Source organism: Cordyceps militaris (genome assembly GCF_000225605.1).
Source record: "Cordyceps militaris CM01 unplaced genomic scaffold CCM_S00003, whole genome shotgun sequence".
Lineage (NCBI taxonomy): Eukaryota > Fungi > Ascomycota > Sordariomycetes > Hypocreales > Cordycipitaceae > Cordyceps > Cordyceps militaris.
Window position 1 is genome coordinate 3840529 of NW_006271971.1, and position 25569 is coordinate 3866097.

General features: G+C 49.6%; 5 protein-coding genes across 5 annotated transcripts; 3 read left to right on the top strand and 2 right to left on the bottom strand.

The window, feature by feature from the left end:
* Positions 1 to 411: 411 nt before the first annotated feature.
* Positions 412 to 1742, bottom strand: CCM_04816 (LysM domain protein; the record flags this gene model as incomplete). Its single annotated transcript, XM_006669962.1, has 4 exons — positions 412 to 973; positions 1032 to 1137; positions 1177 to 1492; positions 1545 to 1742. The coding sequence occupies 4 exons, from the start codon at positions 1740 to 1742 to the stop codon at positions 412 to 414; spliced, it is 1182 nt and encodes a 393-aa protein (XP_006670025.1).
* Positions 1743 to 2654: 912 nt separating this feature from the next.
* Positions 2655 to 7254, top strand: CCM_04817 (class V chitinase Chi100; the record flags this gene model as incomplete). Its single annotated transcript, XM_006669963.1, has 3 exons — positions 2655 to 3997; positions 4072 to 6991; positions 7039 to 7254. 3 exons carry the CDS (start codon positions 2655 to 2657, stop codon positions 7252 to 7254), a joined length of 4479 nt encoding a protein of 1492 aa, XP_006670026.1.
* Positions 7255 to 8057: 803 nt separating this feature from the next.
* CCM_04818 (RNA-binding protein, putative) lies at positions 8058 to 12129 on the bottom strand (the record flags this gene model as incomplete). Its single annotated transcript, XM_006669964.1, has 6 exons — positions 8058 to 9376; positions 9435 to 10368; positions 10648 to 10822; positions 11086 to 11531; positions 11704 to 11727; positions 11845 to 12129. The coding sequence occupies 6 exons, from the start codon at positions 12127 to 12129 to the stop codon at positions 8058 to 8060; spliced, it is 3183 nt and encodes a 1060-aa protein (XP_006670027.1).
* A 2957-nt stretch (positions 12130 to 15086) lies between these two features.
* On the top strand, positions 15087 to 20280 carry CCM_04819 (uncharacterized protein; the record flags this gene model as incomplete). The annotated part of the gene is made up of 11 exons (XM_006669965.1): positions 15087 to 15144; positions 15424 to 15431; positions 16008 to 16029; positions 16456 to 16469; positions 16949 to 17077; positions 17498 to 17507; positions 18066 to 18072; positions 18643 to 18654; positions 19125 to 19152; positions 19671 to 20138; positions 20182 to 20280. 11 exons carry the CDS (start codon positions 15087 to 15089, stop codon positions 20278 to 20280), a joined length of 855 nt encoding a protein of 284 aa, XP_006670028.1.
* Positions 20281 to 21781: 1501 nt separating this feature from the next.
* CCM_04820 (DNA-directed RNA polymerase III 130 kDa polypeptide) lies at positions 21782 to 25438 on the top strand (the record flags this gene model as incomplete). Its single annotated transcript, XM_006669966.1, has 4 exons — positions 21782 to 21908; positions 21983 to 22001; positions 22044 to 22149; positions 22196 to 25438. The coding sequence occupies 4 exons, from the start codon at positions 21782 to 21784 to the stop codon at positions 25436 to 25438; spliced, it is 3495 nt and encodes a 1164-aa protein (XP_006670029.1).
* Positions 25439 to 25569: the final 131 nt, after the last annotated feature.

Here is a 25569-nt window from a genome sequence, read left to right on the forward strand (position 1 = left end):
ATCTACCGCCGCCGCAGTACTCTTGCGGTCGCCCTGTGTATCTCGCTGCGGAGCTCAAGTTTGACGAAATAGTCGAGGTGTTGATCAGAGGCGGCGCGGATATTCATCTAAAGCATCCCAGAGCTGTGGAAGTGCAGGGTGTTTTTGAAAATTATATGCCTCACAAGTGCTCAGTCGTCGCGAGAAGCGTACATCTGGATGTCTTCTCACGCCTGGAGGCCGAGCTTTGCAGAATCAAAAAGAATAACTTGGAAAGGTAACATTTATCGTCCAAAAGAGAATGCATTTTTTAGAAGTTTGGTTACTAAGATACATGTAAACCAACCTCTGACGGCTAGACACCAGTAGGCTCTTGGTAGCAGTTTCAGAACAACTCTACAAGTTAGAAGGAAAGAGGAGATGCCTGGGCAGCTAGCAGATATGGGAGTTGGGCAGGGGGTCAATAGTGCAAGTTTCCTGGCTAACACAGTCCCTGTCCTTAGGTTCGCAAGCAATATACAACGACTTGAAGCCCCAACCTCCTGACCACAGCGTCCGGCACTGCCCACGGCTCGCGTAGCCGTAGCCGAACCACTTGCCCTGGCAGTTGGCCTGCTCCCAGTAGCTGATGCGGACCTCGCCGTCCGGACAGGTTCCCTTGGCGGAAATGTCGAGCGACGTCACTTTGCAGTCGGTGTTGACGCAGTGGCCGGCGCCGCTCGGCGGAAACTCCTCGGTGCTCTGGACGGCACCCGCACAGCCATCGCCGTACCGCGTGGCGAGGGTGAGGGAGGGGATCAGGTGGACGCACGCGTAGCTGTTCGCCCAGAGCCCGGAGCAGGTGCTGCCCGCGTTGGGGTTCCAAAGGATAAAGTCGGTCAGGGAGATGCCGGCGGCGGAGGCAACGGCGCCGCAGTTGTCGCCGGGCTTGATGAAGACGAAGCGGTCGCAGTTATTGACCATGCCCGGCTGCGTCGGCTGCGGAGTGGTGATACTAGGCAAAAAATTAGGAGCTGTGTTGGGTGAATGGTAGACCAAGGTAGATTACATACCCTTCGGAGGGGGTGGTGGTGGTAGTGATGGCTGGCGACTGGATAGTGGTGGCAGCTCCGGGAACGTGGATGCAGACATAATAGCCCAGCCAAAGACCGGTGCAGTCTATCATAGAGATGAGGGATTAGATGACGGGAGATGAACTGCAGCGGCATGATGACTTGCCTGCTCCTATGGCGGGATTCCAGCGCAGGAAATCGGCGGCGCTGATGTGGTACTTGGACTCGACAGCCGCGCAGGTGTCGCCGTGACTGACGAGGTAGAAGTCATCGCAATCAGGGGCCATTCCGGCTTGAGTTGGAGAATGCTGAGGCTCTTCCGTGGTGCTGGTGCTGGTGCTAGTGCCGGTGGTCGTTGTCGAGGTCGAGGTCAGTGTAAGTGGGTGAAAGTCGACCTCAACGCAGTAGTAGAGGCCCTGGATCATCTGACAATCTGCGCCTGTATCGCCGACGCTCGGGTTCTGCGTTCGAGTGAGCATGCTTTCAAGGGCCTCAGACGGCACGAGGACATACCCATTCCTTGAATTGGTCCTTGGTCATGCCAAAGGCGTTGGTGATCTTGTCGCAGGACAGCAGGTATGCATCTTGAACCCATTTGCTGCAACGAGAGGTTGCCCCGGGTATGGCGGCTCCCGGGGGATTGACCAGGAATGCGCTGGTCAGTCTGACAAGGGTGGACGCCCAGTAGAGCGACTGTTGTATGCGGACCATTTTGAAGATTGCAATTCAGTCGTACGTTGGAGGAAAAAGAAGACGAAACAGTCAAGGAGGGGGTATTGTAGTTGGTCTATCTTTCTACATATCTTCCGACTCCAGTGTTGAATGGTAATACTCGCCCATAACGGTAATTAGAAAGAAAGTCAGTGTAAAAGAAACAATGCGAAAACTCAAAGATCGCCGGGGGGGGTACAACAGCTCACTACTGTGGGCATACTCTTCCATTCTCTAGTTGCGTCTTGACCGAGGTGGTTGGAGTTGTGGGCTTCCGAATGCAAAGGGCGACCAAAATAGCAATGACTGAAGAAGCAATAGTTAGTCAGTATTGGCTGCCTAATATGTCCTCCATATACTAGTTATATCCTTCTCACGCCACTGGGTCCATTCAACTTGCATAGCTCCGTAAAGTAATGAATACTGTGGCATCTGCGTGTATCCGGGCCCTGCATCTCCGCGCATATGGGGCATGCGGCTGATGCTCAGGTATTGTTTCTCATCGAACTCATCAAGCCCGCAATGTATTGATCGGAAAATTGCCCGTTTTGGTGTATTTTGGCGCTATCTTGCAGGGTTGACGGATTGTTACCACGTTGGGAAGTACTATGCAGAACAGAAATTGAGACTAGAAGAGAATTTCGGGTCGTTGAATGAGCAAATTTCTAACAGTAATTTACGGTCATGTTAGCAAATTCTACAAGAGTTCGCGGGTCTTGCGCATGCAGGCTGCACAATCTCGCAGCACGCTGCCAAACCTGATGCGAACCAAGTCATTCTTTTCCTGTACTTTCATACTGCCATCTCTGCTTAGAGTACAGTTCTGTTCTGTTCCGACAAGTAGAATCTGCCTCACGCACTATCAAACTTCAAGGTGAAAGACTGCCCAGTCTCTCGCTCTATCGCCACATCATGAGGTTCCTTCCATGCACGACGCTCGCGTGTGTCCTTTTCAATGCGGGAGCTTTCGGACTCGCGAAGAAGATTCAAGACGACGTCAAGTCATACCTCGCAAACATACCAGTCTCCCAGAGCAATGGCGCAGCCCAGTCTGCTGACAGAGAGACCGCTCGGCTCGCGCTCTTGGCGAAAGACACCACCAAGCTTGGACACGTCCAGCACAGGATCGGATGCCCGACGAGCTGCTTCGAAGCGCTCGGCGACACGTCTTCCTGGTATCTGTACGGTGGCCTCGATGCTTTGAAACGGGCCTGCAACAGCACCATGCTTCTGGACTTTGCGCTGTTCAATCGCGTCGACGGACCCGACGCTCAGGTCGCCATTCACGCCTGTGCCGCGAGTCTCACATCTTCCAAGTCGACCACGCCGGTGCTGAATCGGAGATCTGACGCTTCCCGTTGCTCGCGAGAGGGGGTGCCGCGCGGAAATGTTACAACGTCCCTGCAACTATCGAGCTCCGGGTCCTCCGTCACGAACCTGACCGACATCACTGCCAGCCTGGATTTGCTAAAGGCATTCTACAGCTCTCACGACTCGGGCTGCAACGAAATGCTGAAATTTGCGTCTTCGGGGAATGCTGCCGTGGGAGTGTACGCCGGATCCGGGCTGGCTGACCAGGGCGTCTTGACGGCTGCGCTCGACAAGCTTCGCGCCAAGCTGTCAAAAGGCGAAACTGTTGCAGAGCAGACTGTCGTTCAGCTGTGTGGCAACTCCACTGCCCGTTATACCTTTGGCATCTACATTGGCATCGACGGCGAGTTTGGCCGGGTGCAGCGAGCGCTCCAGTCGTGGAAGAACGGCACATGCGTTGCTACCGAAGCGGCCCCGGTGCGCTGGGAGCCGGTGACATTTGCATCGCCACTGGCTATCAGCGCTAGCTTTGGAGGAGCGAATGAAACGACTGTATCTCACGGCAGCTTCTCTGGAAGCAATGGCCTGCCAAGGAGCCCGGCAACACTGACAGGGCGAGGAGACAGAGACGGCTGCAGCCCGATCCAGGTCGAGGCGGGCGATGGCCTCGAAACCCTGGCGCGCGAATGTGGCCTGAGCATCAGCCAATTCGCCCAATACAATCCAGGGGCCACACACTTTGGCAAGTATCTGCTCGGGCAGCGACTGTGCTGCAGTGCGTCGGGTGCGGCAGGTACAAATGAAAGGCGCGCTTTGGCTCCAGACTCGGACGGCTACTGTCACTCATATCTGGTCAAGATGGGAGATAGCTGCTCTGCATTATCAGCCACGTACGGAATCAAAAACGACGACATTGAAGAGTGGAATAAGAAAACATGGGGATGGTAAGTGATTGATTCCAAGTGATGTGCGCTCTGCTACCTATGTAGTTGGCATCAGTCTAACATCACCGAACCAGGAACGGCTGCAACAAGATTTTTGCGGGTTACTACATCTGTCTCAGCAAGGGCTATCCTCCGAGGCCCGCGCCGGTCAAGAACGCCGTCTGCGGGCCGCAGGTCAAGGGCACCGGCAGATACCCCCACGACATCGACCCGGCGAGTCTCAATGCATGTAGACTCAAAGCATGCTGCAACATCTGGGGCCAGTGCGGCACGACCGGCGAGTTCTGCACGCCCTCCAAGTCCCCCACCGGAGCACCCGGCACGGCCGCTCCCGGTGAGAATGGGTGCATCTCCAACTGCGGCACCGACGTCATCACCGGCCACACCCCCCAGGACACCTACACCATTGCCTACTTTGAGGCCTACGACTGGGACCGCCCCTGCCTGCGCATGGCCGCGGATCAGATCGACGCCTCCAAGTACACCCACGCCCACTTCTCCTTTGCCGTGCTCACCGACGACCTGTCCATCAGCGTCCACGACACGGCGACGCAGTTTAATCTGTTCAGGAGCCTGACAGGGATCAAAAAGATTGTTTCCATCGGTGGCTGGGCATTCTCCACAGATGTCGCCACCTATAAGATCTTCCGCAGCGCCTTCCGCGGTGAGGTGAACCGCGGCAAGCTCATCGACAACGTGGTCAAGTTCCTGACGGACAATGACCTGGATGGCGTCGACTGGGACTGGGAGTATCCCGATGAGCCTGACATCCCTGGCATCCCCCCCGGTACCCTCGACGACCAGGTCGGCTTCTATCTCTTCTTTCAACAGCTGCGGAAGAAGATGCCCGAGGGAAAGACTGTCTCCGTGACCGCGCCGGCGTCCTACTGGTACCTGCAGCACTTCCCCATCCAGGGCATCAGCCTGGTGGTTGACTACATCGTCTTGATGACGTACGACCTGCACGGGCAGTGGGACTACACCAACAAGTATTCCTCCTCGGGTTGCGGCTCCTACGAACAGGGGCTCGGCAACTGCCTGCGCTCGCACGTCAACCTCACCGAGACCATCAACGTGCTGTCCATGATCACAAAGGCCGACGTGCCGTCGGATATGATTGTCGTCGGCGTCAGCAGCTACGGCCGCTCGTTTCAGATGTCCGAGGCCGGCTGCTGGACCGAGCAATGCACCTACACCGGTCCGGAGTCGGGCGCGTACAAGGGCCGCTGCACAGGCACCGCCGGCTACATCTCCGACTTTGAGATCAACGAGATCCTGGCGCACAGCCCGTCGGCGCAGACGCACCTCGACCCGGGGTCCTACTCGGACATTGTCGTGTTCAACAATACACAATGGGTCGCCCACATGAGCCCGCAGAACAAGGCCTTCCGCAAGCTCCTCTACAAGGGCATGAACTTCCTCGGGACCGCCGACTGGGCCGTGGACCTGCAGTCTGAGAGCGGCGAGGGGCCTGACGAGGCTGCCGACTCGCACAAGACCATCTACATCGACCCCAAGATTTGGCAGTCGGCCACGCAGCTCGTCACGGCGCCGCCCGGCGCGACCCTCGTGTGGCCGCCGATGCCGCTCGCGTCGCCGACGACCATCACGTTTGAGCCGTGGAGCACCGTGGTCAGCTACTCGAGCCCGACCATCAAGACGACGACGCGAAGCGGCATCACCTCGACGTATCCGGCCTATGTCTACGTCACCTGGCACACCGTCCTGTCCATCCCCCCGCTCGTCACCACGGCGATCCCCGTCTGGGGCGTCACGCTCAACAACGCGAGCAGCACCGGCGGCGGCCCCATCATCCTGACGAGCTCCGTGCAGCCGCCCCCGTTCACGGTCCAGGTCACACCCATCATCGACGGCACGACGTCCATCATCAACCCTACGTCGACGTCGACGACGACACCAGCGGCCATCATCTGGGGCACCAAGACCCATGCTCCGCCCGCGGAGACGGAGACGCTTGGGAAGAGCACCATCATCGTCGGGGGCAGAACCCTGCTCCCCACTGGCGTCACCGTCACGCCCCATCCGTACCCGTCTAGCAAGCCCACGCCCGGCACGACCGACCCGGTGCTCAACTCGAAGACGCCGACGTGGAAGTCGGGCAAGGTACCGGAGCCCACCGCCCAGCCAGACTGTCACGACTGCGGGAGGCCGTGCCTTCTCTGGTGCGACTCGGACTGCCCATTCTGCCCACCAAGCGTCTTTGGTGGCCAAGGTGGCGGCGGAAGCTCCGGCGGCGACCTGGACGACCCGGACGACCCGGACCGGCCCGACGGACAACACACCATCATGTTCGACGGCCTGCTCAGCGAGGACGTCGCTCCCGCGACGTTCGAGCCCTACGACGTGGCCATATCCGTCGCCGACCTGCAGCACTCCTGGTTCGAGTCGGTCTGGCAAGATTACCTGTTTCCCCACCAAGGCCCCGAGACGACGCTCTCCATACAGCCTGCAACACGAACACCCTACGCACGCTGCGCCATCTCAGACAGCTTCCTCTTCTGGACGTTTTCCGTCTACGACATTGAGGGCTGGGCGACCGATGGCGGCACGAAGCTCCACCAAGAAGAGAATGGCTGCGGCGCTCTCACCGGCTGGTCCTGGCAGGCCGAGACGGACGAGAAATCGACCCACGTGGTGTTCAACCTGCCCTTTTTCATCAAGGATGGCTGCGTGGAGCGGGCCATTGTGTCCGCGGGCGGTCCCGCAATCTCGTGCGAGGCGGACGAGCTCTTTCAGCTGCACGATCGGCAGGATCGCGGTCCGGCGACGAGGGAGACGGCGTCGGTGATGGCGACGTGGTCGTCGAGAGTCGCCAAGATGGGGAGCGGAAAGGCCAATGACAGGCCCCCACCGGTACCGTACACGACAGAGGAGATGGAGGCGTTTGCGCGATTCTACATTAGTATCCAGCCAGAAATCGTCAATATGGGCGTGCATCCGCACTATGTGCCCATGAATTGGGGAGCGGCTCGGGTAACGGGCATTGCTTTTTAAGGTGTGCCAGCTGTCACGCGGAACAGCGATTGGGCATAGAAACAAGTACCATCGAAGTACGTGAATCCGATCGACGCACGCTTCTCTGCTCGGCGCCACAGCAGAACGGCCAGGACAATGAGGCTTGCTTGCCTCTCCCACCAGGACTATGTTCTACACGATACGTCTCTCACTTGAGTCGACGGGGTCTGGTTGGACAAGCAACTACCAAGTGGTTTCCTCTGGGCGTAGACCAAAGTTAGATGACACTACACATCCTCTCCAACACACACGAGATATTTGCAGCTTGGTCGTCATCTTTGTGTATATCTGTATATATATAATTCATTCCCTATACCTAAACAATCATACAATATGCCAGAAGAAGGAAAAAGAGGGAAACTCCTTCACGTTAAACCCCCGCTACACTTTGTACCTTTGTGATTGAAGCTCCCGTCACTTAGACGAGGTAAATTTCCATCCAAACGGCTTCAAATGATGCGGTGTAAACGTGCAAAGAGTATCATCCAAATGTCAAAATAAGACAACAAATCAAATCCGCGGCCAACCATTAGACTTGCAACTCTCCGCAACTAATCTCGCCTTGCTTCGAGAAGTAGTTCTTCACGGCGTTGTTGCAAGTCGGGGCAAGCCAGAGAAGAAAGAAGAGAAAAAGCACAATTCTCGGAAACAGAAACAAAGAAAGAAAAAAACAAAGCGCAGGAGCTAAATGTTGTATAATCAGCGTCGTGCCAGGCACGCGCTTTCCAGATGGGGTCCATTTTCCTTCTCATAAAATATTTTTTTTCCCTTTTCCGCTTGTAATGTACACACAGACCATCCCTCAAAGGATGTCGTGCTTTGTCGGATATCGATGGCGGGGTGACACGCGATTGTCCTGCGATGCGTTGCTTTTTTTATTCAAACAAGTGGTAAAAGAGTTCATCAGAGTCGTGAGCCAGCAGAATCGGGTTCAGCAAAGAAGCAGCTGAAACAAACCACTGCCGGGGCGTCATGTTGTACAAGCAAGTGATGATGACCTATCATATCTGCGTCTCCAATAAAGTTACACCCAGCGAGGCTCCATGTTCTCTGCACCACCATTCATGGGCGACTGCATAGTCACACCATTGGTGTTGCTGCCATTCTGTCCAAATTGAGGCTGCTGAACATGGGTTTGCGCCGGGACCGCCGAAGCTATTGCACCGTTGCCGCCGTACGGGGGCATGTTTTGGCGGGCAGCTTGGTTATCACTGCTAGACGCAGGAGCGCCGTTGGCAGCGAGGTTGTTCTGCGCAATGGTGCCAGACATACCCCTCGCGTGGGCAGGTCGCAGAGGAATCTGCCCTTGTGTGTTATCGGCTGGGGTAGCTTGGCCGCTGGACACAGCGCTTCCGCGACCGTCGTAGGCCGAAATTTTTGCCTGAATGCGGCGTCCGTAAGGTGTTGTACGGATCTGCGGCAGAACGGGTCGAATGGCCTCCACCAAGCGATATTTCAGTTGAGGGGTGGCAAACTCGAGAGCCGTCTGGATCACATAGTTGGCAAAGGAGTCCCGGAGAAGACGCTCAATTTCTGGGGCGGCCAGCATTTCTTCCACAATCATATCTCTCGACGGCGGTTGAGCGCACCGAAGACACTTTTCGATGACATTGGAGCTAAACTTGTGGCGAGAGAGCTGTCCAATGCATCCTTGGAAAGTAGCAACAACCGGTTCGGTGAATGTTGGCTCATTCAAGTCGATGATGTACTGGACGACGTAGTTGCCGAACGGGTCCTGGACAAGAATCCTGGCATGGGCAGTGATACGCGCAACGAGCCACTGCTTCTGGTCTCCAGATGCATGGTCGATGCAGCGCTGCAAGACACAGCAGCCATGGCGATGGGTGCCAACTTCGATACAGTTATTGCCAACCGCATCGAAAATGAACTGTGCATCAAGAGAAGTGAGCTTGTTAAGACACTTCTGGATGACATGATTTCCGTTCAGGTCTTGAATGAGCTCTACAACGCGGAATCGGAGAGCTTCGATGATGAGGTGAACCTGCTGTGGAGTGTTGACATACTCAATCATCTTTTGCAGGGCGCGAGTGCCGTGCTGGTTGAGGGCAATGCGAACCATGTCTTGAGAGGCATTCTGGATCAAGACCGTTCGCTCGTCGTCATTGCAGAACTCGAGGAGCTTTTGGCACAAATAATTACCAAATGGATCCGTCATGAGCTCGATGACGTGCTGGTTGGTCTCAAACCAAATCATGTGAACTTGCTCGGGGTTGCGTTCTTCTAGCTTCTTCTGGAGATATCGGCAACCGTGTTGATCCTTGCAGAGATCGTAAATCTGGGAACGGAAAGATTCGAGAGGCATGTTGTGGTAGCGAGACATGGCTGGTTATTTATTAGCGCGCCGTCATGAGGGTTCAAGGTCGGAGTAGTGTGAACTTACCGTCAGGGTCCAGTTGCTGTCGCCGATTCTGAATGACACGAGCCTGGCTGTCTCTCTGAGGGGCCCCAGGGCCGTGCTGGAATGGAACGCCGTTGTACCCTGAAAAGGTTTGCACAGGATACATGTTACCAGACGCAACACCATTAAGATTCAGCTGCTGCATGCCGGCTGCAAGCATTGGCCCACCAAATTGTGCACCATTGGCGCCGTTGGTCTGGTACCCATTCGTAGGATAGTAGCCAGGGAACCCGGTCATTCCGTTCATAGCACCGATGCCGTTCAATCCGTTAGAACCGTTCATGCCATTCATACCGTTCATTGCCGGAGATGTAGAACCGGATGTAGCTGTTGCAGAACTGAAAGGAGCCGCAGAGGTGGTCATGCTAGGGCCAAATGGCGCGGCACTTGCTTGCAAAGCAGAGTGAAGGGACTGGTAAGGGTTCACTTGGTCTCGACCGGCATTCATGGAACTGTCGCTAGAAAGTTCACGACTGTGACGTGCTTGCACAGCCCCAGCGGGGATCCTTCCCATATTGGCGTTGTGGTTGTGAAAATGCTGTTGGGCGTGGTTGTTGGCATTGTTGGCCATCATGGAAGATCCAGAGGAGTTCTTGACAGTGGTGATCTCGTTGGCGGAGAAGGAGCTCTGAAGCTTGGGAGGAGTTGTAACAACGTGAGTGCCCTTGGGAGAAATAACACCAGCGTTTCCGTCGCCGCTCTCGGGGATGTACTTGAGGTCAAGGGAATGGCGCATAGAAGCAGGGCGGCTTCCAATGGCGCTGAAATCACCGAGCTGGCTGGAACTTCCGTTGGTGTTCAAAGAGGAGAGGCTCTGCTGTGCGCGATGTCGGTTAACATTACCCCAGTTTCTGCTGGCATCAGGTTTCGGCGATGGAGACAAGGCAAGGTCGAGAGCGGCAGAAGATGCAGAAAGCTGAACGGAGAGCACACCAAGGTCAGAAAGCACGCAAGACAAACGGGTCAAAAAGAGGCAAGAAAAAGGGCAAAGGCGGGAAGAAGCAGTAAAAGCACTTGCTCAAACCACGTTGTGAAGGGGAGAAGATTCAGGTGAGCAGCGCTGCCCATGTGGGCGTTTGCACAGTCCGCATGAGTGTGCAGCCGCCACCAGCTGGCAGAGTAAACGGCAGACCGCCCGGCACTTTCAGAGCAGAATTTCTCTGATTAATCACACAAACAGAAATGACAAACTTACAATCTGGTCATCACGACGCACAAGTGTCGGGAAGTTGTGGTCCGGGGTGTCGCGCCGTGGAAAGGCACTTGGTTCATCCTCGCCGAACAGGAATCGAGCCGTGTTGGTTTGGTCCAGGTTCACCTCATACAAACCGTTCTTGGACTTGGTGACTGGCATCGAATAACGGTTGAACCTGTTACTAACGTTAGGATACAGACGACAGTACGAGAACGCTTCCTGTTTTAGTTCTTTTGCGGCATTGAGAAAATTCGACTGCCAAGGGCTTCGCCAGCAAGGAGAAGCACATTACCATGCACAACACCATGCGCATGATCAAGCGCATCATTTTGGATGGCCGGCTCAGCGCAGGTGCCACGGCACAAATAAAGACTCTCTGACAGTCTCAAAATTCGCAGCCCTGTGATTTGCAGTGCGGAAAGTGGAACGGTGACGTACGCGTTGCCAGATCGATGGCTTGAAGGATCCTGTCGAACAGCCTCCTCTTTCTCATCGTCGCTGTTTCGACGAGTGGTGGGAACAGATCGCGAGGGCAGCAACAGTTCGTCGTATCCGTAACGAGGCTGCATGATGCCAGAAGGCGGAGAAGTCACCTGCGAGCCTGATCTGCCGGGGCGATTAAAGATACCCGGGGGCGAGGTGAGGCTCGAGGTGGAATAACGATTCGGTCGCGAGAACATGGAGGGGAAGCCGGAGTTGTGGTCGCGATATTCGGGGGGAGTGGTGGGTTCGGACTGATGGCCGCCGAGACGAACAATCTCCTCCTCCATCTGGGCGAGTTCTTGAGCCTCACGACGCTGCTGCTGGTCGAGCTTTTGCATTTCCAGCTCGAAGCGGCGGCGTTGCTCTCGAATTCTCTCATACTCCATTTTCTTTTGTTCAATCTACGCCAGGAGAAAAAAACGTTAGCACAATCGTGGCCTTCTCGTTCCCGGCGACGCGGGCTGGGCGTGGCGGTGGGCGAGAAGCTCATAGCCTCGGCAGGTGTTGCTGCGGCGTGCCAGAGACTTTTGGTGGCTAGTATCGACAAACATGGCGTCGGAGGTTCACACATACCAATTGAACCTTGTGTAGCGTTTGCTATCATGCATGTCAGTATAGCAAATACAAAAAGGCAGGGCCTCTGAGGCATCCACGCTGGGCGCAAGGACGCTTGTGATGGGGAAAAAAGTTGAGAGGCACCGTTGCAATACTGACATTGGGAGAAGAGTAGTCGTGCGACAGCTCAGGGCCCTTGGCAGGCGAAGTCATGCTGGACAAGGTCGGGACACGGCCGGAATCGGTAGTGAAGCGGCGAGGGAGGTTTGCGCGATGGTCGTGAGCGGATGGTTGCTGCATGACCATTCTGGAGTTGCCGTTGCGAGGTGGTGAAACTAGAGAGGAGATTGACATGTCGTTCCTCGACGGCTGGTGCTGCTGCTGCTGCTGCTGTTGCTGCTGTTGCTGCTGCTGCTGCTGGGAACGGAAACGGAAGTCGTCCATGGTGGGCAAGTCTCGTACACGCCGGATTGGCACCGCAGGGTTAAGCGTCTCAAGAGGCTGCCGTCATGGACAAGGGGGCGAGGAGAGGATGTCAGCGTGCGCAGTGAAGGAGGGAAGAGCAAGAGAGAGTCAGGGACGACGAGGCGACGTTGAGGCGGGGTGGATGGGACGGGTGGGTGGATGGATGGGACAGACGGGGGGGTGCATGGGCGGCACCGGCACAGGCTTTGGGGGTGGTGGCGGTGGTGGTGACCCAGCCAAGTAAGTACCTCTGGTCCTCTGGACCGCGAGGTTTACTCAGAGAGACAAGCGCCGTGATGAAGAGATGGGCAGGGTCAGTTGGGCCCTGGGTACGGAGTAGTTGGCGACAGCAAGGCAAAGTACCTGTTTTGTACCAACTTTGGACACAGAGCAGGGCTAGGCCGCCGGGCTGCTGGCAACTTCCTTTTAGGGGTATGCGACCGAAGTGTGTGAACGAGTGATCGCTCCAGCGAGTCCTGCGAGTCCTGCGAGGACCCGGGTCGTTCTGCGCTGTACGATTTGGGCTGTCTCGTCTGGGTTTGTGATGACAGAATCACAATGCAATGAGCTTTCAAGAAAGTATTCGGGCTGTGCGACAAGTAGACGTTCCAGGCTGGCAGTTTTTTTTTTTTTTTTGGCTGCTTGTTCAGTGTCACCGTCGCCATTGCCCCATGCCCCCCCCCCCCCGGCCATGTGCAGACCGCCGCACAAAAGCTCAAGCGAGAAGACAGGGCAGGGCTGGAAAATAGGGAAATTCGATAAGAAGCGCGGAGGGTTTGGGAAAGAAGGCATGTGACCAGATATATGGTATCTGAATTGGTGAAGAATTAAAAAGGATGTGAGATGGCAAACTCACCGAATAAACCTAAGCCCCTATTTGCTGCGGCCGCTCACTGTGAGATACAGCGGCGTAGTCTCCTTGGGGCTGTGATGGCGATGATGAGACGTCAAATTGCAGTCGTAATATGGCACAGCTAACAATGAGAACTGTAGGAAATAACTTGCGATATCGAAGGGAGAGAAAAAAGCCAAGATGGAGAGGGTGAATAAATGCTAGGGATGGCTGTCAACCAATTGTGTGGAGGCGGGACTCTGTCGCGCGTGCCATCTGCAAGCCTGCTATCCGTACAAATTAGAGCACAGCTACGTGTATCTGTACGGAGGAGTACAGGACGTACAGGACTTGTCAAGGTACAACAGAAGCCTTGTGGCACATGGCCAGACCAGGTTATCAGAGGGTTGTAATCGTCTGGCGTATGCGTATGACTCTTATTCAACTCTTACTTTGTTAGCTAAACTATTTTTTAATACCACGAAGAGGATAGATTTTGTCTAGTTGTATGTATTATGTATGTGTAGCTAACTGCAGCAGAGCCTGCCACTTGTGGAGGCCTGGGGCAGGCTAACTTAGCATCTCTTTCTCGCCTGCCAACCTCTTCGCTTGTCCTCGCCTGGCCAGCCCTCTTCTACGGCTTTCCTCGCCCAGTCATTGGCTCAGTGGTGGGAAGAACAGAGGGTGAACCGGCACGACCATTTTGGGCACAGGTACCCGAGCACACCGAGCTACCACACTGGGGCTTCCCTCAACCCTTTTCTAGGCGGGCACGGCATGGCGGGCCAGGGGTGGCCCGGTGTTGGTCTGGTGGCACTTGCGTGGTTGTGGTTAGTTAGTTCCTCTGGTTCCTCTGTGGAATTGGGGGCGCCGAACGCTGCCAGAGGAGCGGACAGTAAATTACCTAGCCCTCCTCTGTGTCCAAAGTTGGTACAAAAAAGGGTCTACGGCGACCCAATCAAAGAGGTTTTGTAGTTGGAGATGTGCGGATTTTGTCCAGGAAAGATGATTGACGAAGTTGCGTGCACCCTTTTGCGTACAGTTCCTGAATTACGCCATCTGTGTTCCTAGATACACTATTACTGTACTATAGGGAAGTACCTAAATAACTAGGATGTCATACGCTGGTGGGAAATAGCAACCCTATGTAATCTGTAGCAGCGGGACGGACTCGAAAACCTGTGAGCCAAACTCCATCAGAGAGGCGAGAGACTACCAGTTCATAGGTAGCGGCAATTGTTTGCACCGCAGTCGAGAAACCACACAATGGACGTTTTAAACTTCTTATTGTCCTCGAGTAAAACTTTGCAAAAATTCCAAATGCCCCAGAGTGCGCAGGCGCAAAACCCCGTCCAACCACTTTTTTGCAGGTCGGGGCCCGTCCTGCAGGGGGACCTTTCCAGACAACGTGATGTGATATCAAACAAAGATGGATTGTACGTTCACGCACCGCCTTTGCCTGCATGGGGAGTCTCGGGATGGAGGTACTTGGCAGCCTGTTTGTGTTTTGGTAACTAGTTACTTCCAGGCCATGTTTGCTGGGGAGGTGAATGGCGTGCATGATCGATTGATTCGTCACAGGGACACTGGCGGCAACGGGGTCGCATCTCGCCGTCCCTGGCTGGGGCTGTTTGGCTTAATTTAGTGGCACACTGGGCGGCTACGTCGATGTTCTTGGCCCGAGTTACATGTCACACTGATGATGTTGTACGGGGACTGACGAACATGCTCCGGCTATTGAGCTTTGTTGATCAGAAGGTAGCCAATGCTTCAGAGCAATCAAGCTCTCTATGGCGATGGCTAGAGAGTTCCCTCTGCCCATTCCGCATTTTTTTTGTTCTCGGTGAAATGCGTCCCTGGCTCCATTACTTTGAGTTAGTTATTAGGGTACAAACAAGGAAACCCAGCCAGCCAGCCTCCCCCTCCCCCAAGGCTCCAATATTCCCATCTAGCCCGATACGCCGCGCCGAACACTTCGCCTCAAACCCTGGAACTAACAAGACCCCTGCAGTTTTTCATCGCTGGTCTCAGGCTTCATCTCGCAGGCAGGCAAGTTGGCAAGGTAGTTGACTAGTGCTATATACAACGGCAGAGGCAACAAAACATGACATGCTCGCCGGGCCGTCTCGGCCGACGAGTCAAACGACGACACTTTTTCTTCTGTAACCCAACCACCCCCTCCAGGAACCACCACCCTGGTCCAGGAACCAGCTTATTAGTGTGGCTGGGAGGCAGTTGAGCCACATCTGCTACTCTACCCTACATAAAAATGATAATATAATAAAAATAATTATAGTTAATTAAGTAAAAATACTAAAGATAAAAAAAAACATAAGTAAATTCTTTATATACTAAATAAGCTATTAGTAATTTTTTTCTTTTCTAAATAATTAATCTTATTATTATTATTATTATTATATTATACTAATTAGACTAGCTAGTCTATCTAGTACCTCTATAGCTTATAAGATAGGGAAAAAACTAGAGTACCTAGAGGAAAAACCCTAGCTTTAATATAGGTTTAGTATAATCCTAAAGTAATTCCTAGTAGGGAGTAGTATACTCCTTATCTTAGTAAAAGATAATAATAATAGGTATAAATATATAAAACTTAGTAGGCTAATAAACCTATCTATCCCCTACTTAACCTCCTTAACCTCCTTCCCTTATAGCCTTATCCTAGCCTAGGCTAGGTACTATATATAGTTAAGGTCCCTCCTAAATCCTAATCCTTAGATACTTTAAAGTATAAATAGGTATAGTAATAGCTATAAAGGCTATAATACCTATCCTTATTATTCTTCTTTTTAACTTCTATAGTTTATTTTCTATATTATCTATATTAAATAAGTAAAAACCTTACCCCTTATAAGGCTTTACCTATATTAAGACTAGTTAAGATAGCTTTATTACTTTCTTATTTTTATATATTTTTATATTTATCTTTACTTCTTACTTTATAATTACTTTATTTATATCCTTATACCCCTTTAAAGCCTCTAGATTAATATTAGCCTTTATATAGTTTACTATATTTACTATACTAGGTAGGGAAAGAGTTATAATTATATATATTTAATTATTATTATTTTTAGCCTACTACCTAGCTAGCTAGCCTATTTACTATAATATTTAAAAAGCCTTAAATTCCTTAATTTTTACTCTTTTCTTTTCTTTCTTAATAATATATAATTATATATTTTCTTTACTTTTAGTATATATACTATACCTTACTATTACCTTTACCCCTACCTAGGCTAAGCCTTTCCTACTCTAGCTACTAAATTATACTAACTCTCCTCTTTACTAGTTTCTTATTACTATTACTACTATACTTATATACTCCCTTCCTTCTTATCCTTATATACCTCCTTAGGCTATACCTAGGCTACCCCTAGCCTTATCCTAATATTACTAATACTTTCTAGAAAAATAAAAATTTTAACTATTACTATTATTACTACTATAGTAAGTTACCTTATCCCTAGTATATACCTAGCCCTATTTTATCCCTAACCCTATTAGTCTAATACTACTACTATTATTACTAATAATATAAGTAACCCTTACCTATTTATTATCTACCCCTATTCTAATACTAATCTAGCTAGCTACCCCTTTTACCCCCTTACTACTCTACTAAGTACTTATACTAGGTTATTACTATAGGTAAGCTAGTACTAATCCTTTATAGCTAGTGCCTTAAGTATATAGGTAATACTAATATTATTACCTACTTTAAGTAGACTAGTAAGTATCCTAATACTATACTAGGGTAGCCCCTATCCTAATCTAGTCCTAGATCTTAATATATCTATATATGCTAAGTATATAAAAAATAATAAAGTTTATATACTAATAAGTCTCTTTAATTCTAGTCTAGAGCCTAACTAGGTCTAATCCTAGTTAACCTATTAATAGCCTGTTAATAGTGTTAAGCCCGCGGCCGCCGCCGCCTAGGATTAGCTCCTGGCTTACGCTGGGGACGGCCCGGCCCCGGGCCTAGGCAACGCCGAGTTCGGCTGCCTGATGGCGGCTGTCCGCTGCGCCCGCAACCAGGCCGGCGGCGCGAATGCCGAGGGCAACGCCCACCACGTAATTAATCTTATTATTAAATATATAGCTTATTATAGTAATAGATTTTACTACTTATAAAGCTATTTAAGTATACTAAACCTTATATTACTATCCTACTAAATCTTCCTATATAGGGTAGGTTTAGAGACCTTTTTTAATTAGCTAGATAAAGTAGAAACCTTCTTAGTTAGCCTTTAATTTAGGCCTTCTAATTAGCTAAAGGCTTTAAATATTTTTTTAAAAAGCTATTAAGTCTTTAAATTTAGAAATTAGATAGTAAGGTTATATACTATTTACTACTAAATATCCTTACTTTTTATAGGTATTTAAATTTTAATTAGCTAGTCTTTTATAAAGACTATATTTACTAGTAAAGCTTATATATTATTACTATATAGAAGTAAGCTAATTTTATCCTCTTCTTATATAATAAAGTAGCTTATTAAAGGTATTATATAGTTAATTAGCTAGAGACCTATAATAGCCTACTTTAATTAGATATTATTAGTATTAAAAGCTTAGTTATATATTTATATATATATAGCTAAGAAAAGTTATTTCTTATTTAAGAAGCTTATTTAGCTAAACTTAAGCTTTAATAGGCTACCTTAATATTACCTCTTTAATAGGCTATAAATAGTAATATTAAGTAGTTAAAGGATATATAAGGTATATATAGGGATTATAACTATATAAATATTATTATAAAGATATATTAAAAAAAAAATATCTATTAAGTAAGACTTATACCTATTTAGAACTAATAACTACTTTTAATTAGCTTATATTAGTTAAGTATAAAGAATAAAAATTTCCTATAGCTAATAAAGGCTTAGCTTATTTATAGTCTACCCTTTTTTATTATATACTATATATTAAGACTTATAATATATTAGATTAATAAAGAACTACTATTCCTATACTATCTCCCCTTTATAAATAACTAAAGGTAATAGTTTTTAATTAGTTATTAATATATACTTAATAATTATAATCTACTATAAAGACTCTTAGTCTATATAATATATATATTTATTATCTTAATTTATACTAATTATAAGCCTATTCTAACTATTACTTTTAACTAAGCCTATTTTATCTATATTTTAATAATTTAATTAGTTAATCTTTATTATTATAAGGTTTATATAAATATTAAAAAACTTATTAATAATATTAAGCTATATAATATTAGCCTTCTTTTAATATAGTATCTTAATATACTAAGTAGTAATTATAAGGTTTTTTTCTTTAAAGGTAGTAAACTAATTTTAACTAAGTAGGCTATTATTACTATTTTTAACTACTAGCTCCTATACTATTAGCTATATTTAGGTATAAGTTATTAGTATTCTTAGTTTTTCCTAGATTAGTAGCTAATTATAAAGTATAATCTCCTAAGCTAATATTAATTATTATATATAACTATTAGTATTACTATAAGTTAGGCTACTAAGATAATACTTCTATAAGGTAGAGTATAGGATATAATATAATTCTATAGCTTAGTAAAGACTAGTCTTATTTATAACTAATAGGATAGTATTATCTATATTATCTTTTAACTAATTAAGCTTTAGTAGTATTCTAGAAGAGTAAGGCTAGTAGAAAGTATAGTAGAATTACTTTAAATTAGTATATATAGAGCTTAAGGGTAGTATATATAGAGTATTAAAAAGGTATATATAAAGCTATAAAGCTATAGATATAGAGTTATAAAATAGTATATATAGAGTATTAAAAAGGTATATATAGAGCTATAAAGCTATAGATATAGAGCTATAAAATAGTATATATAGAGTATTAAAGAGGTATATATAGAGCTATAAAGCTATATATATAGAGCTATAAAGTAGTATATATAGAGCTATAAAGTAATATATATAGAGCCTAGGGAAGTATATATAGAAGTGTCTTATAAATTAGCTTAAGGAATATAGTAGCTTTATATAGTCTATACTAAGCTGTTAACTTATTAATTTTTTGCTGACTAATCTGTTTTTTTCTACTAACTAATTAATTCCTAACCTCCCTAGCTATACTGATAAGCTGGTTCCTGGACCAGGGTGGTGGTTCCTGGAGGGGGTGGTTGGGTTAATATCTTCTAACTAGCCGGTGCCGGTCAAATGGCGCTGAAAAGACAACCCCTTGCCAACTTTGTTCAGCTGAACCCCACGGCCTTCTGCAGCCAGTGCGGCGTATTAGTTCAGATGTCTCGGACCCCTAACATAACAGGTATGTATCGCCAAACCCGTAGTATCCGTACACACGTGAGAAGTCGCGCCAACCGACCACTGACAGCAACCCCCGAGGCAAATATCACCCTGAGCCAAGCGGTGCTGCCAGATGGACAGCGGTGATTTACCCAGGGGTGCCCCGTCCAGCAGACGCCCTCTTTCTCTTTTAAAACTAGATGATAATGCAGGGCTGCGTGTGCATACTCGTATGTACATGCATGTACATGGGCGGCCCGATGGCCTGCAACTAACACACTCGGCGTGCTGGCTGTTGCATATTCCCTGCCCAGCCCTAACTGTCTCAGTTTCTACTTGCGTTGAGAGAAAAGGCCTCAACTCACTATTCGTACCAAGCTTTTTGTTCCCCTCTTAAGACTCGCCACTCTTCGTCAATCTGGAATGTTCCCTCTTGCAAACTCCTCATTAGTCGCAGCCTCACCGACTTTTCGGAGGCGGCTACACGGTGGAGCGAACTACGCGCCTCCGGAGCCAGTTGCCCAGCTCCCAGTGGTTGCTTTGAAATTGTAAGAAAGTTGTCTCTGTCTTTCGACTGTAGAGTGGATAAAAAGACGGCGCTCGTCAATGCCAGCTCCCGTTGCCAGCAGCCTTCCAGCCTCAGTCAAACTGTAAAAGTCGCTGCCTGGAATTACCCAAACTGTCTCGCGGCTCTGTTGCTGGTTACCAGCCCGGTTTCAGAAACAGATCCGCCCACTGCCATCTCCTCCACTCTTCTTTCAAGCGGACCAAGTCTCTCCGGTCCAACAGGCCACAAGCCAACCAGTCAGCGCACAGACTCTTTGTGTCCTGGACACCAGATCATCTGCATTGTGATTGTGCTGTGCGTCAGTTGAAATTCCTGCCGAATGCTGGCAACTCAACTAGCAGGACTCTCTCTGGCTGATCCTGCTCTGCCGGCTCATCAACTCGTCGCTGTTCGGCCCACCGCACATCCACCTGCCACGCCAACATGCTCATGCAACGTAATGTCGACGACTGAGGATCCCCAGCCGCGCAGGTCTAACCCATTCACTCGCATTGTGCAGCTTTCTCGCTACCAACCAGATGGACGTCCGTCTTGTCCCGATCCACATCCATCCGAGACCCCTTGCCCCTCTCTGCTAGCCATTTCAAGATGGAGGGGTAAGTTGGCAAATCACCCCAACCCTCCCTGCTCGAGTGAGGGGTAGTTGACGGCGGAAAACTCAGAGTCACAACTATGTCATAGCTCCTTCCCTGATCATGTTTCGCAGCTTTGTTGTTCAGGCCGATGGCACCGCCAGCCTGTCGTCTCTTTCCAGGGATTGGAAGAAGGCGCCCTGCGTCCAAGCTGTGCCCCTCTGACTTCCCGACCCCCCCTTCGATGCTGTGAAATATCCCTAAAATATCATGTTTGAACAAGCTTTCTGTGCGCTACATGTAAGCTGGTGGAACTAACTACGGCATATGTATTGTGTGTGTCAGCCGCTGGCTCCCCTGCGATGTTGCGATGAGTAGCTGTGCTCCTTGGCTCTCAAATTCCATCGGCAATCAAAGAGAATAATAAGTCGGTTAGGGCTAGTAGCTCTCCGAGGCAAGTGGCGTACCACGAGATACATACACCCTACTGTAATAGCTAGCAATATTTGATGTCATCTCAGGCGTACACTTTTCTTACTTGCGCTGAACTCTAGACAATAACTAGCTTGCTCATATTTGTTTGCGCCAGCTGCTGCAAGTAGTTTAAACCACTTTGGTGTAGCATCGTAGGACTACTAATTAAGAAGCTAGCTGTCGTCCCTCAATCAATTGTGTTTCATGCAATGTCTGCAGAAAATTCGATTACTTCATCTTCCAAAAATATCATACATCAACCTTTTGGTCCCATTGGCGCATGCCAAGAACGTTGCGATAAAGCCGACCAATCTGCGATGAGCGCTGATATTCCCTAGAGTTCATCCCTTTGATGTTCCCGTTATATATTTAGTTACACGAAAGAGGTTCGCAGGCTGGAATTAACGGTGTATTTAATACTGAAAATAAGCACCCAGTGGCCTTGTTGAAATCCAGACCCTTGGATATACCCAGCTCGGTTTATAAAAATAGAACGAGGTGAGAAGTGGCGATTCACAAGAGACAGGTAGGTACTGAAGGTCAAGCCAGTCCCAGCGCAAAAAGTGCCAGCAGGACAGGGGTAAGAGCAGCAAATCTACGAAGCTAGTTACTTTTGACCCAACTCAAAAAAAAATTAAGAAAATGAAGAAGAAAATCAGCTACACTACTTTTATTAAAGTTACATGGCTCATGACACTTGTCATTGGCATCGTCCCCCACCATCCAGCTCCTATCGCCCCACTTCATTCCCTTATCGAGTCACATCAACTTTTTTTTCTTGCAAAGCATCGCGACTCAGCACTCCGGCCACAGCGAGGTCCTCGATTTCTGCGCGCCTCCGACACCAGCGTGACTGCTTCTAGCTATAGATGTCTGGCAGGCGGTGACGGACAAGATGGCAGTGATCGATGACGGCTTCGAGGCCCTGCTAGAGCCATTTTACAATGGCAAGAAGCTAACCGACCCCATTTCAACCAAGGAGGACAAATTTCAGCTTTTACCCGCCTTCCTCAAGGTCAAAGGTAAGTCATTTCTGCAGCCCTCAGAAGTTCCAGCTTGAACTTTTCTAACAGTACTGATAGGTCTTGTAAAACAGTGCGTCTTACCGCCGACATGTGCGCCACACGAATCGCAAGTCACTAATTGAGGTGTCGCAGGCACATCGATTCCTATAACTTCTTTGTCGAGCAGGAAATCAAGGACATTGTGCGCGCAAATCGTACTATACGCAGCGATGTTGACAGCAATTTCTGGCTAGAGTGCGTACCTGCCGTGAGATGAGATACCCTAGATGCATTGCCGTTAACAGCGCCTACGCAGGTTTACCGACATTCGCGTCGACCGTCCCCAGCGACAAGACTACAAAGAGGCCAAATCCTCAACTGACGTGACGCCTATGGAATGCCGACTTCGAGATATGACTTATGCCGCCCCCATCCTTGTCGATATCGTATACATTCGTGACAAACAAAAGATTATCAGACGAAATGTGTCGCTTGGTCGAATGCCAGTCATGCTTCGCAGCTCCAAGTGCAGATTGTCAGGCGCCAACAATTCCGAAATGGAAAAGATGAATGAGTGCCCGCTTGATCCTGGCGGCTACTTCATTATCAACGGTACCGAGAAGGTCATTCTTATCCAAGAACAGCTCAGCAAGAACCGAGTCATTGTTGAGTCCGACGAAAAGAACCGCATCATCTCCGCTTCCGTCACCAGTTCTACGCACGAGAGAAAATCCAAGACAAATGTTACTCTTAAGAAAGACAGAATTGTCTTAGTGCACAACGTCTTAGTCGAGGGCATCCCAATTGTTATTGTGCTCAAGGCTTTGGGTGGACTCACCGACTACGAAATTATGCAGCTCGTGGCTGGAGCTGATGGTCGCTACCAAGACGAGTTTCTCATCAACTTTGATGAAGCGACAAAGGCCGGTGTCTTTACTCAACACCAAGCCCTCGAGTACATCGGTTCCAGAGTCAAAATGGGTTCGCGCAGAGGGCAATTTGGTCCTCAGGTTCGCCGAAACAATGTCGAAGAGGGCCTTGATGCCTTAGCGAATCTAATTATTGCACATGTTCCCATCGAAGGTCTTGATTTCTATCCCAAGGCTATTTATGTTGCCATGATGACGCGCAAAGTTCTTATGGCTGCCCAAGATAGCAAGCTCGTCGATGACAGAGATTTTGTCGGAAACAAGAGACTTGAACTTGCTGGTCAACTTCTTTCTCTGCTCTTCGAAGATTTGTTCAAGAGGTTTACGGTTGAGGTCAAAATGTCCATCGATAAGTTCCTCAAGAAAAACAACAGAGCTGTCCCGCTAGACGCCGTCAACATGATAAGCAATCATGCAAACAACATTGGCATGGGGATCAACAGGGCTATCCAGACGGGAAATTGGAGCGTCAAGCGTTTCAACATGAACCGAGCCGGTGTTACCCACGTCCTTAGTCGCCTCAGTTACATTGCTGCTCTGGGTATGATGACCCGAATCAGCAGTCAATTCGAAAAGACAAGAAAGGTATCCGGTCCACGTGCCCTGCAGCCTTCACAGTGGGGTATGCTGTGCCCATCAGATACTCCCGAAGGTGAAGCCTGCGGTCTCGTCAAGAATTTGGCTCTGATGACCCATATTACCACAAACGTGGATGAGGACCCCGTCAAGAGATGGGTATTCACGCTTGACGTTGGCGTCGAGCCTATCCGCAACTTCTCCGGTGCAGAGATGCACCGGGAAGGGTCATACATTATACATATCAACGGAACCCCGTTTGCTCTGACCAGATACCCAAAGAGGTTCTGTTCCAAGTTCCGAACGATGCGTCGACGTGGTTGGATCTCCCCCTTCGTCAGCATCAGCATCAATCTGCATTTCAACGCCGTCCATATCGCTGCCGACGAAGGACGAATTTGCAGGCCATACATCATTGTCAAGAATGGTGTTCAAAAACTGAAACCAGAACATCTCCGCCTCTTACAGCTTGGCAGCGTCACTTTCGACGATTTCTTGCGAAATGGGGTTGTCGAATATCTTGATGTCAACGAGGAACAGGATGCCTTGGTCACGATTTACGAGGATAAGATTACTATGAGTACTACGCATCTGGAAATCGAACCATTCACAATTCTCGGCGCTGTAGCCGGTCTTATTCCATTCCCCCACCACAACCAGTCGCCACGTAACACTTATCAGTGTGCAATGGGTAAACAAGCTATTGGCGCCATTGCATATAACCAGTTCAACCGTATCGACACCCTTTTATACACGCTAGTGTACCCTCAAAGACCCATGGTCATCAGCAAGACTATCCAACTGGTCAACTACGACAAATTGCCAGCTGGTCAGAACGCAACCGTCGTTGTCATGTCGTACTCTGGCTACGATATTGAAGATGCTCTTGTCCTGAACAAGGCCTCTATCGATCGAGGATTTGGCCGCTGCCAAGTCTTTCGCAAGTACACTACCGAGTTGCAAAAATACCCCAACGGCCGCAGAGAGCGCATTGGTGACCCGGTCAACGAAGGCGACGGTGACCAGCGAAGGCGCTCAGAGAAACACAAGGCTCTGGATGACGACGGCTTGGCCATGGTTGGTTGCAGAGTCTTTTCCGGCCAGTCCATGATCAAGAAGGAGACGCCGCTTGATATGACGACGACGGGCATTGGCCTAGATCGCGGATCTAGCGACTTCCGCGATTCTGCTGTCAACTACCGAATTCCCGACCCCGCCTACATTGACAAGGTCATGATTTCACACACCGAGAAAGACACCACGGTCGTAAAGGTCCAAACGAGACAGACCCGGCGACCCGAACTCGGCGACAAGTTCTCATCTCGCCACGGTCAAAAGGGCGTTGTAGGCATCATCGTCGACCATGAGGACATGCCCTTTGCTGACAATGGACTCACGCCTGATATTATCATGAACCCACACGGCTTCCCTTCTCGAATGACTGTCGGTAAGCTCCTGGAGTGTTTGACGGGGAAAGCCTCTATTATCCACGGGCGTCCAGACTACGGCTTCGGCGACGCCTTTCGTTCGCATCCGGTCGAGGAGATGAGTCAAGTCCTCCTCGATCACGGCTTCTCGTGGGAGGGCAAGGACTACTTCACCTCGGGTCTGACCGGCGAGCCGCTCGAGGCGTACATCTTCAACGGCCCCATCTACTACCAGCGTCTCAAGCACATGGTGCAGGACAAGATGCACTCGCGCGCGCGAGGCCCCCGTGCCATCCTCACCCGCCAGCCCACCGAGGGTCGTTCGCGCGACGGTGGTCTGCGTCTCGGTGAAATGGAGCGCGATTGTCTGATTGCCTATGGCGCCTCGCAGCTTCTGCTCGAGCGACTGATGATCAGCTCCGACGGCGTCGTCATTGACATTTGTCAGCAGTGTGGCCTCTTTGGCTACAAGGGCTACTGCCAGACGTGTAAGAGCACACGCGAGGTTACCAAGATGACGATGCCCTACGCAGCCAAGCTGCTGGTGCAGGAGCTGATTAGCATGAACGTTGGCGTACGGCTGCAGCTAGCTGATGAATTCCCGCACCCTAAGTAAGCCAATGCACAACGCTTGGGCTCTGTTATGTTGTATATAATTTTATCCTTCTTCTTTGGTGTACATGGTTCGTTGACACTATTTTATTTTTTTGTCGTGTTTTGGCGACTGCATCGGGCAAGGCGTGTTGG